This window comes from Diadema setosum, chromosome 2, assembly GCF_964275005.1.
Source record: "Diadema setosum chromosome 2, eeDiaSeto1, whole genome shotgun sequence".
NCBI lineage: Eukaryota > Metazoa > Echinodermata > Echinoidea > Diadematoida > Diadematidae > Diadema > Diadema setosum.
The window spans coordinates 17,219,826-17,241,102 of NC_092686.1; the positions used below are offsets into that span (position 1 = coordinate 17,219,826).

General features: G+C 37.0%; 1 protein-coding gene across 1 annotated transcript in view; it reads right to left on the reverse strand.

Moving 5' to 3' along the window:
• Nucleotides 1–883: 883 nt before the first annotated feature.
• The window catches only part of LOC140246193 (serine/threonine-protein kinase TBK1-like), a 44,318-nt gene continuing 23,924 nt past the window's right edge, over nucleotides 884–21,277 (reverse strand). Inside the window, exons 8-17 of the mRNA XM_072325639.1 lie at nucleotides 21,083–21,141; nucleotides 18,937–19,028; nucleotides 17,794–17,998; nucleotides 16,557–16,681; nucleotides 14,660–14,776; nucleotides 13,454–13,552; nucleotides 8,572–8,677; nucleotides 7,103–7,249; nucleotides 5,902–6,050; nucleotides 884–4,959 (exon numbers count right to left, since the gene is read on the reverse strand). Of these exons, the coding sequence (XP_072181740.1) occupies nucleotides 4,857–4,959; nucleotides 5,902–6,050; nucleotides 7,103–7,249; nucleotides 8,572–8,677; nucleotides 13,454–13,552; nucleotides 14,660–14,776; nucleotides 16,557–16,681; nucleotides 17,794–17,998; nucleotides 18,937–19,028; nucleotides 21,083–21,141 (1,202 nt within the window). The 3' untranslated portion in view covers nucleotides 884–4,856. The remainder of the gene's footprint in view (nucleotides 4,960–5,901; nucleotides 6,051–7,102; nucleotides 7,250–8,571; nucleotides 8,678–13,453; nucleotides 13,553–14,659; nucleotides 14,777–16,556; nucleotides 16,682–17,793; nucleotides 17,999–18,936; nucleotides 19,029–21,082; nucleotides 21,142–21,277) is intronic.

The window sequence follows — 21,277 nt, forward strand, 5'->3', positions numbered from 1 at the left end:
TCACAGCCAGGTCATCTGCTAATTAATTTAGATTTGGTGAGGGCAACATTATGTCTTATTCATCAAACTAGCTCCACATACACTATAATGGGATAAATCATTTGCCAATATGTTTGATTACTTTTTCACATATGCTAAGCCTACAAAAATTATTTACCAATAGGTCTGATTTTATTTTTATATGCATAGTCTACAAAATAGTTCATAGATTTACATGGATTATATGTTTTTGAATCAATACCAAGAACCCTTTAAATTATTTTGATATTGAAAAACAAAAAAAGTCCACACCGTTGGAGGGGAGACACCCCCCTCCCACACCCTCCCCCCCCCCCCCCCCCCCCTCGCGCGCAAGTGCGCTCAGGCTTGGTTGCGTTGCTCCCTTGCAAAATCTACCTCTTCCGGATTTCAAAATGTTGGCAAGTATGCTGTAATAAGGAAATGATAATAATAATAATTATACTTAGCAATGCATATATAGCACATTACACGGTGTATATTTCCCTGTGCTCTGAAGAAAAGGAAAGACTATAACAAAATATACAATTACCACAGTACCAAGTTTCATGTTTGCTTAAACTGTAAACGGATGCATTTTAAAGGCAGATTTCAATTTATTGACTTGGGTAGCTTGACTTAGATCCTGAGGTAGATTATCCCATAAAGTAGAGGCATTATATGCATATTACGTTTGTTAGGCGTAAAATTTGGTTCTTTTCGCAGTAACATATAAATCTTTGCTTTTTGAATGCAGATTCCTTTCTGGTGTGTAGATTTGAAGTAGTCAGCTCAAACAGCATGAAGCAAGCAAATAAAAACATCTAAAAACTAGTATTGATATCTGAAACTGTATATAACTTGAAAAATATCATGGAAGCCAGTGTAAGCGTCTAAGAAAACAAACTCCTAGCATTTAATAAGTTATGCACAACCTGTGCACAGTTTATAACAATTTAGTATCTGCATGAGAAAAAGTATACATTGTACACGTATATCATAAAAACTACATTCTTGTTAAGAAAAGTCAGCATGATTGCTACTTCTTAATGTTGAAAAAACTGAACAACAAAATGATGTGAATCGAGTTGACCCTTGTATCACTCCCATAATTACCTGGTATATACGTACAATAGCTTTACACTAATTACTAAAATAATAACAAATAAACAATATGGTCATTTACTGCCCAACATCACAAACTTTTCAAGCAACAAAACAATTTTTACAGATATCTCTATCATGTTCTACTTCTAAACATTGTTGCTCTATCTACTAGTAGTTTAAACTGCAGTTGATCCAGGAAAACTTTTGACATCAACATTTGTATGCAAAGAGGAAACATAGCCAAACATTCATATAATCAGGCTTGAGCATGTTGCTTCTCATAACTATTTAAAGCAAAATGCTACCTATGTACTGTGCCTTGATTTCTTTATCAAGAATATCACTGCAGCTCTCTTGCTACAATCTTACTGAATTTCTTGTTGATGAGATGGCAAAACTTGTCTTTCTATGCCATCAACGATAAAAAGCATTTAACAGTGACTACATGTAAACTAAACTCTTTTGGAGGCCTTTGCCTAGAACTGCAAAAAGAACAATAATGGATCTCATAGAAATCACTATCATATCCATCACAGTTTGATCTTAACACAAAAAGATACACAGAAATTATCTGTGATAGGACTAATACCAGTTTGAATGAGACTGAAGATATTCTTACTGACAATATTGGCTCTTTGTTATATTGGCTATTTGCAAAATTGATGGAATGCAGCAATTTTTAAGGCCGGTTTGAGTCCATGGGCATTATTCACACAAAACAGAAAATTAAATGAAAAACACTGAAATTTAATTTATATTTTATGAGTAATGGGAGGACAGAGAATTCAGCCATTGGCTGTGCATTAGCCATTGGTTGAAGCAGCCTTCTTCTTCACTGCCGGAGCTGGGCTGGCCTTAGGCTCACACAGTTCGGTATCTTTTTTGGCTTTCGTATTCTCCGTTTTGTCGGCTGGTTCATCCATACTGAGTACGAAACAAAGCAACGATATTCACACTTGTAAGAGAGCACGAAATCAGTTCCGTTTTTCCACGGATTTCGATGATATTTTCCAATTTTTTCGGTCAGATAAAAATCGTGTCGCGATCAAACACTGCGCTGGAATGAAGATGGCGACTGCACATGGAATGGCCTCTCATATTACGCAAATTCAGCCAATGGCTAATGCGGAGCCAATGGCTGAATTCTCTCCCGTACATTACAAGATAAAACAGCAATATATTAAGATGAGCAGTCCAATATCTGTTTTAACATGCAAACTGGTCTTATTCACATTTCTAATTACTATAGCTGTTTTTAGTTCCAGCCTTAACTTTCTTTAGCTGTCATTTTTGTTAAAAGCTAGTCTAGTAGTCGTATAAAGCATTGTTATTACACACATTTCACTTTTTTAACAGTTTACAACACACATGCATTCTTGCACAATGCTTGCTGAAGAGCAAGTGCAAGAGACTATCTAGAGACTCCTCAAGTATTCTACAAGCTGATATATGCCTTAAGTCATTAAAACAAGCAAGTGCATTCTCAGAAGGATCTACCAAAAACAAGGCACAGTAAGCAAAAACACAACAATACAAAATATACAACAAATTTTGAATTTCTAAAACAGAATAGTCACAGAGCTAGCATTTTCAAGCAGACAGGAAAATTCTTTCTGTATAAAATCACATTCAAAACAAAGACAAGCAGTCTAATTACACTAATTTTTAGATAACATGGCCACAGCAAGAATAGAAAAACAAACAAACAAACAAACAGAAATCCCCACATGCAAGTATATCATTATTCTCAACCAAGTGTTTAGGTTTTTTCTCTCTCTGACTTGGAGTTTTTACGTCAGATAAACTGGTACTTGGAGTTATGTTGGAATTGGGAGTTACATTACATATGAATTCCAAAAGAATAATTTTTCCATTCACAATAAAGATATTTTTCATGTCGAGCATCAGTTATTAAAAGTGTCAAAGTTAGACCAAGGAGATATCACACAATACCTCCCTGGTTAGATAGAAAACTGCTGGATTACTGCTGGCACTGCAGTGGTCACAGCATATCATGACAAGAAAAGATGAACTGTATATGATTTCCCTAAGAATGGAAGGCATTTTGCACTACACCTAGTGAGATAAGTTGGATTCAGGTATACACAAAAGCAGATTTTTTTTTTTTTTTTTTTTTTCCATATTGAATATGTCTCCAAAGTAGGAGCAGATACTTGGGGAGCCACTCTGGCATGTGACTAGGATGCTACCAGATTGATCATTATACACATACAACAGTGAGTACTTGATTTGGATTCACAGTCATTTTTTTTTTTTTTTAATCCATCGTACATCCTCTAGTATAAACTATTAGTAGATATGCAGACATACAAATACGTATTGACACTAAGGCAATTAACACATTTTTGCAGTGGGCTGGTGATGCCAAGGCAATGTAACTTCAACTACTATGATTATTTTGTTCTCTCAGCAATGGTGCGAGGAGCTGGAACATTAAATAGAATAGGTATAGTGGCAATAGTGACGATCCCTTTGAAGAAAGCTGGATGAGAGTCTTAGCTTCATCACTACAACACAGTAGCACAAGGCAATGTCACATACGTCCATTGAAGAACACATCAACATACGCTCTGTATGTCATTCAGTTTGATGATGCCCCTGTAAAAGACATCCGAAGAATCTCGCCTTGGACGAGGATCATGGTTTCTCGACTTCTCCAAATCAAAAATATCTTCCACTATGACAACAAGCAGATGTCTGTGTCAGTGGGAGTGCTGAATCTACATATCTTTGCAGGAGAAGCAAAGTTGTTTTTTTTTTTTTATGGCATGCAAACACACATTGGAAACTTGAAGCATAAGCGTGAGAGCCTAAAGCACTGTCACCAGGTATTCTGGCAATGAATTCCATCCAAATCAATGAAAATGGTTTTGAATCACATCTCCTCTTTCTGTTTTACATCCTCCATCTCCAACATCTCTCCTTGGCGCAGATGGTCAGATTTTCCTCATAAAACCTCTCTCACCTGACCGAGCAAAAAGAGGTTGGAGCTGAATCTGATTCACTGTCCGGGAACACATCCACAGAGAATGACCGTTTTCATTGAGCTGGACAGCGTTTGCTGACCTGGACAATGTCCACAATGCTGCCATGCTTTATCATGCAGGACACCTGAAGAATCCTTGAAATATTATTGTCTCTATAACTGATCCCTCAGAGATCATATTTGGCCTCGCGTTTAAACCTACGTTACATCATTACATACTAACAAGTTTCCAGCGCATTATCAGTTACTTCTTTGCAGCTACTGTATATTTGCTAAGCATTGATAATGTTTTCCAAGATATAATAGGATTCTACTGTCAATTAACCGGTAACACTTTGAACATGGATCTGAATATAGTTACAGGTGTAGTTTCATTTTCATATTTCCTTTTTCCATTGTACTTTTATTTTTGTAAAGGTAAAATAAATCCAAAATATTCCAAGTAAATATAACTTTCCAAAAATCCATTTTCTTTTTGTTTTTTTGTTAACTTTTTAAAATTCTTCAATAATTTTAATACCAATAATAAAATGTGATATTTCTGTGGTCAAAAAGCAAGTAAAATCTCACAAATGCCGGCAGATTGTTTGCATGTGCAGTAATGTCATCAAGACAAAAAGATGTTAGAAACTTGAACACTTAAACTGCCAAGGTCATTTGAAGTGCTGATCTATCCTCAATTCTGCTCTAGATTCTGCTCAAGATGTCATCAGGAGAAAAATTAAGAAATAGCTGCTGGCTCCCTTCACGTCCCCATCTGAGCTCCGGCTTTGAATGCTGTGCAGATGTCACGCTCCATGTCAAGCTGTTGTTTGAGGTTGGTCAAGCTGTATTCATACTGCTGCAGCCTAGAAAATAATGCAATATCTGATGATACATTTTGTGCACAAACTTGAATGATGTCGATTTATAAATACCATTTTTTTGTTTTTGTTTTCTTAATGATTTGGGTCAAATTCAAATGACACTTAAAGGGGCTTTTACCTGAAAAATAAATGTGTGGTCTTTTTCTTTGGTTTTTGGTTTTCTTTGGTCTTTGGTTTTTGGCTCTATCTAAGAAGGCTATAGTAGTCCAAAATGTCACACAAGGGGAAGAATGTCAGGAAAATATATCAAAGATAATTTCACACACTTTCATTTTTCTAGCATAGTAAAAGAACATTCAACTTACCTCATTCAGAAAACAAGAAGGAATAACTTCACCTTCAACATGATATTATGCCAGCACTAGGGTGAGGGAATATGTACATATTGTACTTTTTATACAAAATTAAATTTTGTGTAATTCTCCTAATATTTTCTTTTCATCGTTTGAGCACTATGTCACCATAAATTGTTGTTGTCTTCTCAATCTGGCATGATAGCACATGGATTCAACCAAAACCATAACTTTTGAATGGATTTTCCAATTTTCCTTAATTTTCAAATGTTCTACCAATATTTCTGTACTGACTGAATCAACATTTGTTTTGGTTATATTTCCTTTTATAATGATAAAAAACAGTAAAAGGATTAAATGTATGACACACTTTCAATTAAGAGAAATGTGTCTAAGGTATAGAAAATGTATATAATGTGTGGAATTACTTGCATTTTTGGAGAGGATATGAATACATATGTGTGTGTATGTGTGTGATATCAGACATTGAAATAGATTAATTTAATTGTATATCAAGATCAACTTGCACAAAGCAGTGGTAAATGGACAAGTATTCTGTGAAAGTTGTGAAAGGGTGTCCATGGCTCACACATGGCCATGCACAGATCATTTTACAGTCCATCTCACTTACAGCTGTTTGACTTGGCGAGGGACTGGCACCATGCCTAGACTGTTGTATGGGAGATCTGATATTAGCTGCTGTACTGACAGCATGAGGCTGGCCTGATTGCTAGCAGCACTCTGTGGGGGAGGAGCAGCCTGGCCAGAGGTGCCAGGCTTCTACACAAAGGAAGTCAACAGAACAATGGAGGAACATTATTTATAAGACATAGGCTATTTCAACATGGTGATAGGTCATTACTTTTATTGATAGCAGCATATTACAATGAGAGAGCATTGATTGTGGCAAAGACATGGCTACTGAATTGCATGTAGCTGGCAAGTAACTATCAATTAATAGGGACTATAAAATCCTTCAATTACCTATATTGTATGAAAATAGTCTTCCTTGCCAATGTTGGGGAGTATCTACCTGAAAAGGTTGTCTAACCCCTACTTAGGCCTACATTCAGTTTTCTGATAAATTCACCAAAAGCCTCTAAACAAGCTCCCACATAAGTATGCAGATACATAAAGAATTAACCCTTCACATGCCACATCCATGTTCACTCACCTCCAGGGCTTTGTGTATGTATATTAGATGGTGAAGTGCAGTGTCCACATTTTGTCCAATAGCCCATAGCCATTGTACATGTGTATATGACTACTGGTTTTGATGTACACATTACTTATTTCATTATTTAGGGAATCACATCTCCCAGCATCCCAGTTTTACACGTCTGCCAATTGGAAAGTCTTCTGCCGAAGTTCACTACTGTTGAGTTTCAAATGGTTGTGGCACAGGTACAAACATCACTTGGCACATGGAGGGTAAGACAAGATCTCATTATCAGAGCATTAACCCATTCTTTACGGGAACCTGGCGACCTGTGTATTGAGTCTATGGGGATTCCAGAATTCAGTATGGAAAGGGTTAAGGTTGAGAGAAGATTAGAAACGTTCAATACAATGCCAGTTTATGAGTCCTCTCATTTACATCACCATGCAAACTTTCACACAGCACATTCCTGTTTTTGTGTCATAGATGCAATAAGAATGAACACTTAGCTCAGAGATACACATTGGTTCTGATTTATTGAAGTCTGTTGTATTTCAGCTTTGATGGATAACAGATGCAAATAAACATTGAGAATAGACAAAAGGAGATTAGAAAATGATAACAGACAGCGAAAGATCATATCCAGTAGTCTCTGTCTAAGTCAACTCATTACCTGAACCAGGCTAGGTGTGGTGCTTGTGGTGACATCAGCTGTATTTGAAACCTCCTTGGGTGGCCCCTGACCAAAGCTCCCAGCCACCTGGGCCCCTGCTGACCCGCCAAAGTGATGGATAACCAATTCTTGTAGATCGTCTTCAATCTGAATTCAGGCAAGATAAGAGGCTCTAAACAATTAGTATCTCTCTCCCTACAAATTGACTCTACAATGACAGAGCTTCATTACGTCCGCCAAGGGAGGAAGGAGGTTATGTTTTCTTTGGTGTTTGTTTGTTCGTTTGTTTGTTTATTTGTCCATGTGCAAAATAACTTGAAAAGTTATCAACGTATCTGGATGGAACTTACAGGAAAGGTTGAGAATGACACATGTAACAGATTAATAAATTTTGGAAGTGATCTGGTAATGTTTGTGGATTTTATGAAGGATTTACAATACTTTGGCAGGTAGAGTTAATGAACTTGGGAGTTCAAGCTGCACATTTTTTAGGTTTTCTTACGTGCACTCAAGTGCGTGCTCTAATTTCTGCTAATGCCAGGTGCGCCACGTAGCTGGAAGTTGATGATGTAACAAAAGGCTTCCATGTTGGGAAATTGGGTGACTTTCAGCATACATATCCATGGGTGGAAATCAATGACCCCGTTTACAGTGCGAGGCTCGGCCGCGGCTCGGCCGCGGCCGTGCCCAGCCCCGCTTCAGTGTAAACGCGCAAAAGGCCAAATGCGAGGCCAAAATTGGCCTCGCATTTGGCCTCGCTCTGGAGGTGGTCTCCGCCGCGGCCGAGCCCGGCCTTTTCTTGGTGTAAACGCAAACTGGGCCAAATGCGCGGCCAATTGCGCGGCCAATTGCGCGGCCAATTTTAGTCTGGCTACCAAACCCTCTGCCTGTATCTTTCGCTATTCAGGATATTCACCCCCTCAACGTTGAAAACTAGTATAGTTTAAGGTGGTTTTGTCCTGCAAAGGATTCTTTCCTTCGGCAAAGGCCTTTGCCCGAACGGCGACTTCGTCGCCACGGAATTCATTTGGCAAAGGGTCTGAAAACCGGACAATACCAAATTGCATTTGTTTACAAGCAGAGCGCCACTACGACAAAATATTGAAAGGTTTGAATCAAAAGCGCGGCCGAGCCCAGCAGTGTAAACGGACAAAATTGCGAGGCTCGGCCGCGCAATTGAGGCCGGACTCGGCTGCGGCCGAGCTTGGCCCCTCACTGTAAACGGGGTCAATGATCTCTCCAGAAGAACAAGATCAGTGGTGGAAATGGGCTGCTTGGCGGAGGTCTGTGCTCTAATAGAGTGCCAATCTAGTTTGCAACATGGAACAAATGGATACATACAACTCTCTAAAAAATAATTCTCTCATCACGAAGTCACATCAAATAGCATTGAGGTATCTATCTAGAAAAAGTGATGGTAATGTGTGTTGTGTAGAAGATGATATATCAGCTCGGTCTGTATTTCTTACCCTTTGCAAGTCGCTCAGCAGCTTTTTGTATTCATACGGTAGTTCCTTCATCTTCACCTCAGCACTCGTCAGTTGCTCTTGGAAACGACGGGTCTCGCTATTCACCCTGCAGAGGAGAGAGATTGAAATTGATGTGTTATCAATGACGTGACTATAAATGCACACCCCCCCAACCATTCCAGATGAAAAAAGCTCGGACTTGACAAACTGGAATTTTTCTCCTGGTACTGATATTTTGCAAAATGGAATTTCTCATGCACCTTCATGATGAGAAACAACAGAACACAGAAACCATCTTTGCATGTAACCATTTTGTCTGAAGTCTGAATTCATGTCATCTAGTCCCATGTTTGGATGTAACCATTTTGTCTGAAGCCTGAATTTGTTCCCAAAAACTGCAAAACTGAAAAAAAAAAGTGAAGGACAAACCAGAAATGTCACTATGGTGACTGGTTGTCTTTGCTCTACTGCACTACTAGTATACTCCCAACAGATAAACAGTACATCATGGTAATGTGAGACAATAGTATGACATGACTGGACAGACATTTGACCCTTGACCTTGACCCCATGGTCCACAATTTTCTCCAAATAATCACTATCTGGTTTGTTATATATGCACCAATTCTTGTGACAATACTTTGAGCCATTTACAAAATGAAAAAAAGGACAAAATTTAGCACTTTCACTTGACATTTGACCCCTTGTACAAAATCTTACCCTCAAGACTCATTGTGTAGTAATGCATGTACAATCTGATTAAGTGTTTATATTAAGTAAAAGTCATTTCTAAGTTGTGCTATTTCAGCACTAAATAGTGTTATTTTAACATTTTACCACACATTTGACAACTGACCTTTGGCCCCAATGACCCTAAACTTCCAAAGAGAATCTTTGTCAGGCAAAACATTACATACTAAAGTTCACAAAGATAACTGGAGCCATTTCCAGGATAACGGAGAAAAAAGGGGGAAATTTTAGGATTTTCATTTGACTTTTGACCTCTGACCCATGGCAAAAAAAAAACCAACAACAACCCTGAGAAAATTTGTATCTGGTAATACATTTATACACTAAATTTCATGAATAACCTTTCTTGCAATCCAGAGATTCAATTCAATTCAATTCAACAGATACAGGGGAGATAGTGAAATTGTAAGATTTAACCTTGACCTATGACCTTTGATTGTGAGCTTGTGCACCTGCAAGTTGATAAGCACAGCTTCATACAATCATAGATACATACGCCAAGTTTTATTTGGACACCTAAAATGGTTCTCTAGTCACACTTTCCACAAAATCGACTGCGGAGGGATGGACAGGCAACTGAAAACATAATGCCTTCAACGACACTTTGTGGTGGAGGCATAAAAACAGGAATGACAAATTTACTCAACTGTTAGGTCACTTCTAATTTTAGTGGTATGGTGAATCCAAGAGCAGTGTCTGATAAACTCCTTGGCTGAATTTACCATTCTTCAGAATCAAGGAGATATAACTTATGCGGTGTAATATGACTCAAAGCTGACTTAAAGGTTAAATGTACTTGATGGACACAGCAGTGTCCATCAATCTTCCATCCTTGAGAGAATCGCATGAGGCTTGTTGGAAAATATGATTGCTAGAGCGTGATCGATCATCGCATAATGTTCACCAACCCACTACTGAATGGGGAGAGCACTTCAGGAAAAAAAGCTGTATGCAAACAATCAAAATTGCTTCACACTTTTGATCTCACAGTACTCAAAAGCAACTGAATTTCTTGGTAGAACCTTTTGATATATTGCAACCAAATTGCAAATGGAGGAAGATGAATTTTGATCCCCTCAGACAACTATAAATGGTTTACCTTTAAAGTTTGCATGCAGAACACTTTCTAACTCCTGTCCCTACATGTATTTTAAGATAGATATTGTGAGTACTGTGATGATACAATCAAAGTGAAACCTAAGCCAGTAAAAAAATAAATAAATAAAAAAAAATACATGAACTTCATGCTTTGGAGCTTGACCCAAATGGTTTAATCTGCAAAATACTTTTTATTCACATTTTTCAAAGGTTATCTGGAAGAGAATCATCATCAAAAGTCTTATCATGTTGATACCTTTAGCAGTCATTCTTGTGATGGTAAATACATCATTAATGAGATGACAAAAAATCTTGAACAACCATAGTGCAGTGGATGCTTTGTTTTGCCACTTTAGAACTTAGGTATTCCATGACTGTTTTGATGTGGTTCTGACAGCCTAGGGATTCAGCCATGAAATCCTGAAGTCACTTCCAAATCTTTGGACTCAATATTAAACAGTCAGAAACATGGTATGATTTGTAGGGAGTCTCCATCAGTCCAAATTATTGCATCTAAAAGTGACTTTTCATTAAAGACTTACAGAGAGATGACACAAAGGAAATTTAACTTGTTTAGGACGGGCTGATTTTGCTATTTAACAACACGTATTTCCCATAGACACCTGCCCGAGTATTCTCAGGACTCGTCTTCAATTGGTTTAATACATTTAATATCTTATCGCTGTAAAAACCTGTTCACTAGATAAATCTTCAATGTATTATTTGACACAAGGACACTGCAAACAACTACCTAGACATAAGGAAAAACAATGTGAAATAATTAGAAAGGAATGCAAAAATATGACAGAACAAGGAGAATGGAGTGGTATACATACAATCACGTTTAATATGACTGATAGATTAAATGAAACAGTAGTATATATCAACCGCTCTAATTGTCAGCAAAGAAGGAGTGTACATTCTCAATGATTTATCCTTTAAGATTTCTTGAGAGAATAACTTCTTGCTTATTTCTAGCTGTACGTGGTACTCTCTACCAACATAAAGTTTGAGGAATTATCTTGATGAGTTCCTGGACCTCATGCTTAGACCTTGGTCCAGATTCTTATTTAAATTCAGACGTTTTCTTCGCCAGCTTTCTTCACTCTCAGCAGACCTTCGTGTCTTCTGTGATGGATGTCCTTTGAAAGTGATGTAAATCTCTTTCTTCGTGGTAAGATCCACTGGTATTGAATCATCAACATATCGATGGGAGAAAAAAAAATTGAGGATGTATTAATGAAGTAATATTTTGTAAAACTATCATGAGTTCATTGACTTACACACCACATTTAATATCTTATGATGATTGACATTGTTTTGTTATTTGTATATTTTAGTGTGATTTATTCCTCCAGAGAATCTATGGCCCTATTTTAAGAGACCTTACTGTGGCAACATCGCAACAATGTCCAGAGAACAAAATTCCTCACCTCGGACAACAAAACAGCAGGAGATCACGGAAGCAAAGAGCAAAAGTTACAGTGACAACATCTGTGCAACGACAGTTTCAACAATCAGGGTGAAGAAAGACTACCCGGACGCTGCCACAGTAACTCTAGTTTGAAAAGCTCTATAAAAATGGGGCTTACATGATGAACGCTTATGGAATCATAGTGTTAGACATGTCTGTCGATGAATTTAGTTCATACAACTGAGCAATGAATGAGCTCCCCAAAATGTTGTTCACACACCTACTACACCTGATGTATAGTCATTTTTATGTTCATCATTATTGTACTACTCTTGTTATTTTCAATTACTATTATTATTATTATTATTGTTATTATTATATTGTATCATTGTTGTTGTTGTTGTTGTTGTTATTATTATTATCATTATTATCTTTATCATTATCATTATTATCATTATCATTATTACTCTCGTTATTATCATTATATTGGTATCATCATCACTATTATCAATATCAGTAGCAACTGTGTTTGATCATGTCATTGCAAATTACAGGATTCTTTTTATCAATCACAATTTTGATTGAAAACAACAGAAATATTTCTTACTAACACTGATATTATCCTTAAAATTGAATGTAAGTGGGATGATTTTTATACCATAAACTTTGAAACTCAAAACTCAATCTCTTAAACTGAAAACATAGCAATCTAAGTTTACCTAAAATATGAAATCCTTGTAACATCACAGTTGATTACTTACTTTATTTTGATAGTTAATACAGGTTATGGTGTTAAACATTCCAAATTTTCTTGTGATGTTGATGAGCCAAAATCCCTTACTCAACCCAATTTTCTGGCAGCTTTCTGTATCCTGTCATAAACTAAAGGAATAATTTTCATATCTTGCATATTATTAGACTATTACTAGTATTTGAGGCTGGGGTTATATTCATGGATGCATACACTGTATGATAAGTGGAAATGTAATGTTCATATTCAAAATGTAAGGTACAAAACAGTTGGTATGTTAAACAGCTCTTGTTTATCAATCAAAAGAACATAAGTCATTATAGTTGTTCAAGCGCAGATAGAAGAAAAAAATTCTTTACTGAATGACATTACAGAAAGAAGTGAGTTGTACACGTGAATGCCACACCAAATACAACAAGCAATACAAAATGACATTTATTCACTCCAGGAAACCTGAAAGATGCATTTTTGTATCAATTAAGAGCAAGTAAGTACAGTCTATGGTCTCCGAGCCTTGAAGCCATTAATTTAAGGTAACGATCACTAACATTAAATACACATTGTGTGTCTGTGTGTGTCTGTGTGTGTGTGTGTGTGTGTGCATATGTGTGTTTGGAGTATGAGTATGCACGCTCAAATGTATGTTCAGTGAAGATGATGACCAGAATATGAACTTATTAAGGCCTTATCAATTTCTGAAATAGTGAAATTTTAGTGATAATGGTTAATAACCACCAGCGCTGTGCTCATCCCCACACCATGTCAAACTGCCTAACTGTGTGCATGTACAAACAGAGTCATGATATCACATTATATATCTGTAAAAGAACAGAATTACAAGAACTGAAATACCATATCTAATAACTTACCCGTGCCATGTACCAAAGTTGTTGTGAAGTTCCTTCAGAATGGTGAACAATTCATCTGAGATCTTCTTGGCCTGAATCATTTTCTTGCCCAGTTTTTCCCTGGAAATCATGATGATGAAAAGTGAAAACAAATTATACAATCATTATCACGCACGCACATCACACATCAGTCTTATATTGATCAGCAGCAGATTATGGTGCAACTCTCACCATGAAAGCGCTCTTCCACATTCAGCTTAACTTGGCTTTGATGTAAAGAGCAAAATGAGTAAAACAGAATGACAATCTTTTCATCAAAATCAGACTTAGAATACAGTGCTCACCCATTAATCGGGGAAACACTTTCATAGCGGAAATCGTGCTACGTAAGTGCAACAAAACTTGCTGTAACAAATTTTTCACGTGTTATTTCCACGGCTTAATCAGAACCATGAACTGCTTTATCAGGACAAATCTGGCTGAAAAAACTTTCATTGTTGATCATTAATGTCTAAAAATAATAAGTAAATCCTTGTAAATGATTGCAAGGATGTCATTTCATTTGAATCAGATGTTATTTATGAAAACCAGAAATGAATGAATTCTAACTACATGAGTGGATACAAACCACATGAGAGACTTCAAACGAGGCACAACTTCTTTCCTACAGTACTGATGTAATAAACTAGATATAATTTGCTTCAAACCAAACACGAGTTACTTCAAACCATGCATGAGTCACTTTACACCAGATATGTTCTTTCAAACTCTACAAGTTACTTTAGACCATGCATGGGTTACTATAAACCTGACACAAGTTATTTCTAACAAGCTAAATTACTTCAAACAAGACATAAGTTATTTCAAGCAGGATGTCAGTTACTTAAACCAGATACGAGTAACTTCAAATCAGACGTATGTTACTTCAAACAAGACACAAGTTACTTTCAATAACACAAGACATGAGGACTGAAGTTACTTCAAATCAAACGATAGCTATTTCAAACAAAATGTAAGTTACTTCAGACAAGACGTGACAGTGTCTTTGTTCAATTTACTTTTCAAAATTTTGAAAACTTATGGTGAAGTCGTTATTGCCCAGTGCATCTAAAGGACTTTGTCTTCAATACCTCTACACAGTAGTGATCGGGTGATGTTGTGTATTCAGTATGTCTCAAATACAGTAGTGAAATACAGGACTGTCAAACAAAAGACAAATAAGCTCACTTGTCCATGCGATGTATTTGTTCTTCATTGTAGGACAACTGCTTGGTCTGCCTGTCTTTCTTGAAGTTGGTGCAGATCTTTAGGGCATCTTCCACAAGCACTTTCAGCCGTCCAGTTCTGTATCAGACACAGTAAGACAAAATCAGGCATGACAGTGATGATATGAAATCGTTGGGCAAATTTATTAAGAACTCACTCATGTTGTTCAGCCTTGCATATTTCTTTCCATAACTTCTTTTGTGAGGTCTCCTGGAAGAGAAATTTGGCAGGATTACAGAATGTTGACCTATATTTGGAAAGTAACTTAAAAGGCATAATTTACCATATGCAGATGAAACAAAAACCAAGCATTAGTGCTTTAAATAGTTCTAAAACGTGAGTTAGGGGTAGGAAAAAACCAGTGCAAAAATTTGAATTCATATATCATAATCGATGTTAAGTACCATACTGTTAAATACACAAAATATCAACAATAGTTGTAATAAAAATGTTTCCAGACTAAACCGTCTACAGTTATGGTTTACTGAGAAAAATACTGATATCTCCTTATATATTAGGCTTTATTGCAAAAATTTTATATGGTGGGATGTTTTGTGATACAACAGACCTACACATATGCATCAAATGTGATATCTTTAACATTTTTAAAATCACTGCTCCCAAGGTAAACAGGACCTTTAACTCCCTGGAAGACCATCAAACAGTTGATGCAGACATTTGAAGAATATGAATCAGGTCTGATATGGGTCTCCATAAATCAAGACTGTCCTTCAAACATCTTTTATTTGAAATATCTATATGAATGAAGAATCTTTATCATCCATGCTGTCCAGGGACCTTATATTTCACAAATTATTATAAGATGTGTCATCATACATTGTTAGGTAATTCCAGCCTTGTTTAGCACGATAACTGAGTGCAAGCCAAATTCAGGGCTTAAAGGGTGTGTACAATTCTGGTTGAAGTGAGGATTTAGCTTTTAACGTTTTGCGAGATATTCAGAAACCACTCTATGAGATGTCAAAGAGCATGCAATTCTAAGGGGTATCAAAAGTTTATTTGATGAAAATTGGTTTTGAAATGGCTGAGATATTCAAAAACAAGGTGAAACAAAGAGATCCTAATAAAAGGCGTGGCCTGTCGCCTTTTATCATTATCACTTTTTTGAATATCTCAGCCATTTGAAAACCAATTTTCATCAAATAAACATTGAATCCTTCTTAAAATTACATGCTCTTTCATATTTCATGAGGTTTCTCATTATCTCACTTAAGAATGTTCAAAACATGAATCCCCTCCTCAACCAGTACTGTACACTCCCTTTAAAACCAGTACTTGCACACTCACAGTAATTGAACAAGAGGAGAATAGGAGAAAAAGAAACAAGAAAAATTTATATGATTTATATGATACCTTAACCTAGCATTTCCCATGACCCCTTGTCTGTACCAAGACCCAGAGCAATCTAGTAAGTAAAATGTTGGTATCTTGCAGACATTCATCACTACACTGTAGGGAGGGGGATTTGCCTTCAGCACGTTGAAAAATATATCATGTATATCAACAGAAAAATTTGAATTTGTCACTATGCAACACATTTTGATTGTACAAGTAGTCATCCTCAATCACTTGTTTATCTTCTGCAGCATTATATTTCATACATCATGAAGGACACATGACAATGTGGCACTATCGGAACATCAAAGAACAAACAGAATATTCATTAGCTGGGGATGGGTGGGGGTGGGAGGAGAAATCTTAATAATCATTGGTAAAACAAAGTCCTCACATCAGAATTCACAATAGATGTAAAATGTCCCGGTGATTTTTAATCAGTTCAGCTAAGTTGCTGGTGTGGATTCAGGGAGAGAGTGATAAAGCAAAATGAAATGGAAACCTTTCTGTGGGCAAAACGTGCTGCTGCCTAATGCCTTCCCATTGAGAAGACAAGTAGTCATCAGAGATGGCCGTCTTCGCTATGGCATCCAGTGAGGCAACGATCTGGTTGTACGTCACATTCAGCTGAAAACAGGATGAGGTAAATAAAGTATTTATGTCAAACCATTGACAAAACAGGATGAGGTAAATAAGCATTTATGTCAAACCATTCACAATGGCAAATGATAAGTTCAAACTGAAACAATCACACACGCTGCCATGTGTGAGGTGCCTAGTCAGCTATTACTGCTGTAATACACAGTTTGTGTTTGCCACAAAGTGTCATTTCTATACTACATTGGAAGGACTTGGACACATTTAAAAGTGATGTGTCAACAGGATAGAATTCCTTACATAACATAGCACACTCGTGACACACATTGCTTGAAGGGGAATGAAACCCAAACATATAAATGTACATAAAGAAATTCAGAAATAGTACAAGAACACATCAATGAAGTTTGAGGAAAATTGGACAGTGCATTCAAAAGTTACATATTTGTAAATTTTGGAACAGCCATTGCTGGATGAGAAGACTACAACAATTGGTGATGTCACACATGAACAACGGTATAAAGTTATTATTTATTTTTTAAAAAAAAATTGAAACCTATTCCATTTCTCTTGTAAAGTGAAAGATCACTTGGCACATCTGTTCCAGAAGGTAAGGGGAATAATATTACCCTCAATAAATGTCAGCAACAAGTGGAAGGAATGGGAATGTTTCATAAAATGTGAAATTTTTGACAATTTTCTAGTGTATTCAACATTCAGTTTACTCCCACTTTGGTATTAAAAGCAAATTACTCTTTAAACACAATAAATGAAGCCACAATGGACATTCAAAAGATGATAGCAAAATGAGAAGCTGTTTGGAAACCAACACATCATAAGAAATGTGGAATAAGACTCCATCTGGAATGCCAAGACCATGAAAACAAATACTTTAAGACCATCCTCCTCCTCTTGCAAGATTGATAGAGGTCTACTGTTAAAGACTGAAACATCGCCCAACAAAATATACATCCTGTTTCTTTTTGTTTTGTTTTTTATTAATTTACCAGTGGTAGTGCCACAATTAAACTTCGAGACATGAAGCCATCGGCCCCACGGTTGATTGCTTTCAAGTATTCCCTGCTTCTTTAGCAACCACGTAAAAACAAATCAATCCAATTCAAATCAATTCAAAAACTTACGTTTGATGCTCTCTCCCTGCAGTAGGCAAGGACTTGTTCAAATCTTTCCATCTTTGCCCGGACGGGGTCGTTGCCCCTAGCAACCAAGCTCAGTGTGAAGAGGAATCTCTCTATGTTCTGAAGTTTTGTGTTTCCCTGGACAAAATCCACCTTCAAGAGCGAGCACTCACTGCGAAGCTTGAAGTAATCTGATCTCAGGACAACTCTGCACACAATTATGCACAACAAAGAAGACATTCTCTTAACTTTATGTTTGTACTAAAGATATGATTAACAAGGTCCTTTTGTTTCTTTTTTTTAATCAATCTCAAAAACATAAATCATTTTGTTACCTCATTATCACAAGTTCCACAAGATCTTTTGCATTAAACATTCAGATATTCTTCATAATAAAATCTACATACACTTCACTTCATCAGATATAATGTATCTGACTAAACACATGCAAATGTTCTGATGATTTAAGAAATAAAATACTATGATGTTACACGCAGAGTGTTGATAGTTTCAATGGGCTATGATGTCAGAACTTTATATGCTCTTCTTGGTAGTAAATTGTAATCTTGGCTACACTGCGTCAAACACTTTGTTCGTGCAAGACAAATCAAATTATGAAGTGAAGTTCTGAAGATACACCGCATCGTAACACCAAAGCACAATCCTTAAAACACATTTAAAGTTAACCAAAATAAGAATCATGAGACTCTACAAGCAATGACACATGATTCCTTTGAACAATAACAAAAAGACAGGATAATAACTGACTCTGGTATCTGCTCATGTTACTATGGCAACACAATATACATAGTTAATCTAGTAGGGAAATTATCTCTCACTGTGTATGGACTGAATGTCATCATGATCATCTTCTAACTGTATTCTGGTCTCTAAATACAGATATTTAACACTGATGTGGAACATTAGATGATATTAATACGGTTGATACACACAGACCGAGCATGCTCCTGATCGAGTGGTGATAGTGTGCACTGTACACTCTTTCTTTTCAGTGAGATTTGACGAAAAGATTCTGAAAATGACAAAATGAGTATCATATTTATTTCCTAAATGCAAGAAATCATTGTAAGCATGATACCTAGCAGGCATCTCGAGAGATACGGGGTAGAGTGCATTCAAACTTACATCACAGCCTTGGCAGTCTTTGTGATGAGACTCTGTATCGTACAAAACATCATAACCATTGTCTGACAGTAACACATCACTGCAGCACAGCTCTGGATCGGGATGTCACATGATATCAGTAACATGACAGTAGTCACATGACACCAGCAGCAGAAGGGGATTGGCACGGTGCAGGGAGAGAATACAACAAAAAGAAGGTTTATTGAGTTCAAGTGATGGTAGAAAGATGCAAGAAATCTAGTGATTATCATAGTTGACATGTTAATCATTGACATGCTGTTTCACTTTCATAAAGTATGTTCAGACCAATGCTTGTTCAATGACAACCTTAACGACAACTATAGATACAGTAGCCAGATGAACAGCCGATAAAAATAATGATTCCTCTGGACAAAACCAGTTTGATAAATGACTCATCCATGATACTCACATTTACATAGCACAAGTAAGCAGAGGACAAGTTATTCCCTCCCCGCCCCCCCCCCCCTCCATGAAGCCCTACATCGATGTGACTAAAGTAGACATGCAGTGCACAACAACATTTTAGTCATATGTGTAGTTATTACTCTCACATATAAGCATTATGCTTTCATTTCACTAACAAAAGAAATGAGAGATGATCCCAAATGATTTACTCATTATTTTTCATACCTCAGAAAAGAATACTAATGAACACTGCTATAGGCTAGATAACTGAATATAAACTACACATTAATAGTCCTTGCTCTAGTTGTAATAATGTAATACATTGCAGTGGTGCATGCTGTATTGTATGTTAATATGTGTCAGTTTCAGTTCCAGTTTTGTGTAGTGTCTTTGTGTGTACGTGTAAAATATTTTATGCATATCTTTTGTAACATCCAGTGTACAAAGAATTTCCACTGCGGACAATGAAGTAAATCAATCATTACTAACCAAGACTGTTCACTAAATCAAAAGATTCTAACAATCCATTTCCCTCACTGACTACTTATCCCCTACAGCATTTGCTATTATACATAATAGATATGTACAGGATTCACACTGTGAAAAGGCTTCCAGTAATACCTCCGTTCCACATATACCTTTTGTTTTTTCATCAAACACTCGTAAGAAACAAAGCTTTTTGCTTCCAGTCACCCACCGAAGTGCATAGTATCACAGTCTTATGAATATGACTTGTGTTGGTCGACTATCAGGTCAGTGTCAGACATGGCGAGCGTGATCCGATGAGGCAAGATCGTCCGATTAACCCTTTATGTGCCACGTTCGCACATTCGACTCAGTCGACGGCGTGCCAACTTCGCATATTCTGCTCAACAAACAAAGCCGCGAAAACCGATCGATAAATCGCTAATCACTGCTAATCCCGCGGCACAATGAAAGCGTTTCTCATGCTTTTGTTCCTCTCATATATGGCTTGCAATCTATGTAGTGATTGACTATCAAGCGGTGTTCTCAACGAGATTTGCTCGTACATTCCAAGTTACTGTCACGGTTTTATGTGCAAAAGTCATGCCGTTACAGTAATGTAGCAATTGGTCATTCAAAAGAAATATTGAAAATAGATTCGTCATACAATTTATATCGAAACAAAGTTTGGCATTCGTCTTTAAGTTTGCTTACTATTATGTCCATCTCAACAGAAATTTGTAGAAGTTATACAAATTGGAAAAACAGAATTCTTTCTCAAAGCATGACTACCTTCGTGTCTCAGATAAACGTGGCACACGGGGGGTTTCCACCATGGCACATAAAGAGTTAAGGAACTAAGCTCAGGGCTTAGTTCGCCATCGGAAGCCATTTCCTGTCGCAAAGTCCAGTCAGTGTCGGATAAGTGTAGAGTGAGTCCGAGAGGTGTAGAGTCAATCCAATGTGCACTAGACTCATATTGTGTGACTATTGGGCATGTGTAGTTGATGTATGACAGTCTGTTAAGTTTCCAACAATCAAACAGTCATCAGACAGTTTAACTCGAGTCTTGGTTCTGGGGCTCTTCGGGTATTGGTATCAGTCTCAGTGAGCCTTGGTGCGAGTCTCTAGAGCTTATAGCATCAGATTTCATCGGAACTCATCGGAATACCAATATTTTTGCATTTGGGGGATCAGAAGAGCCTCCGATTGGTCAGTGGAATGAGGAATTTATTCTGTGATAGGAGATATTTACCTTAGCCAGTGGATAATCGTGTTGTAAGGAATAGTGAGTGGCCGTCTTTGGCAGGGTGGCTGTGGTTTGAAGAGAAAAAGAGAAAATTCATGAGTCACATTGACACCACATTTCTTTCCCAATTTGTTTTTCTTTTAAACGGCACATATTTCATGGAGTCAGAATTGAGAGTAATTTCAGAGAGTAATTTCACCT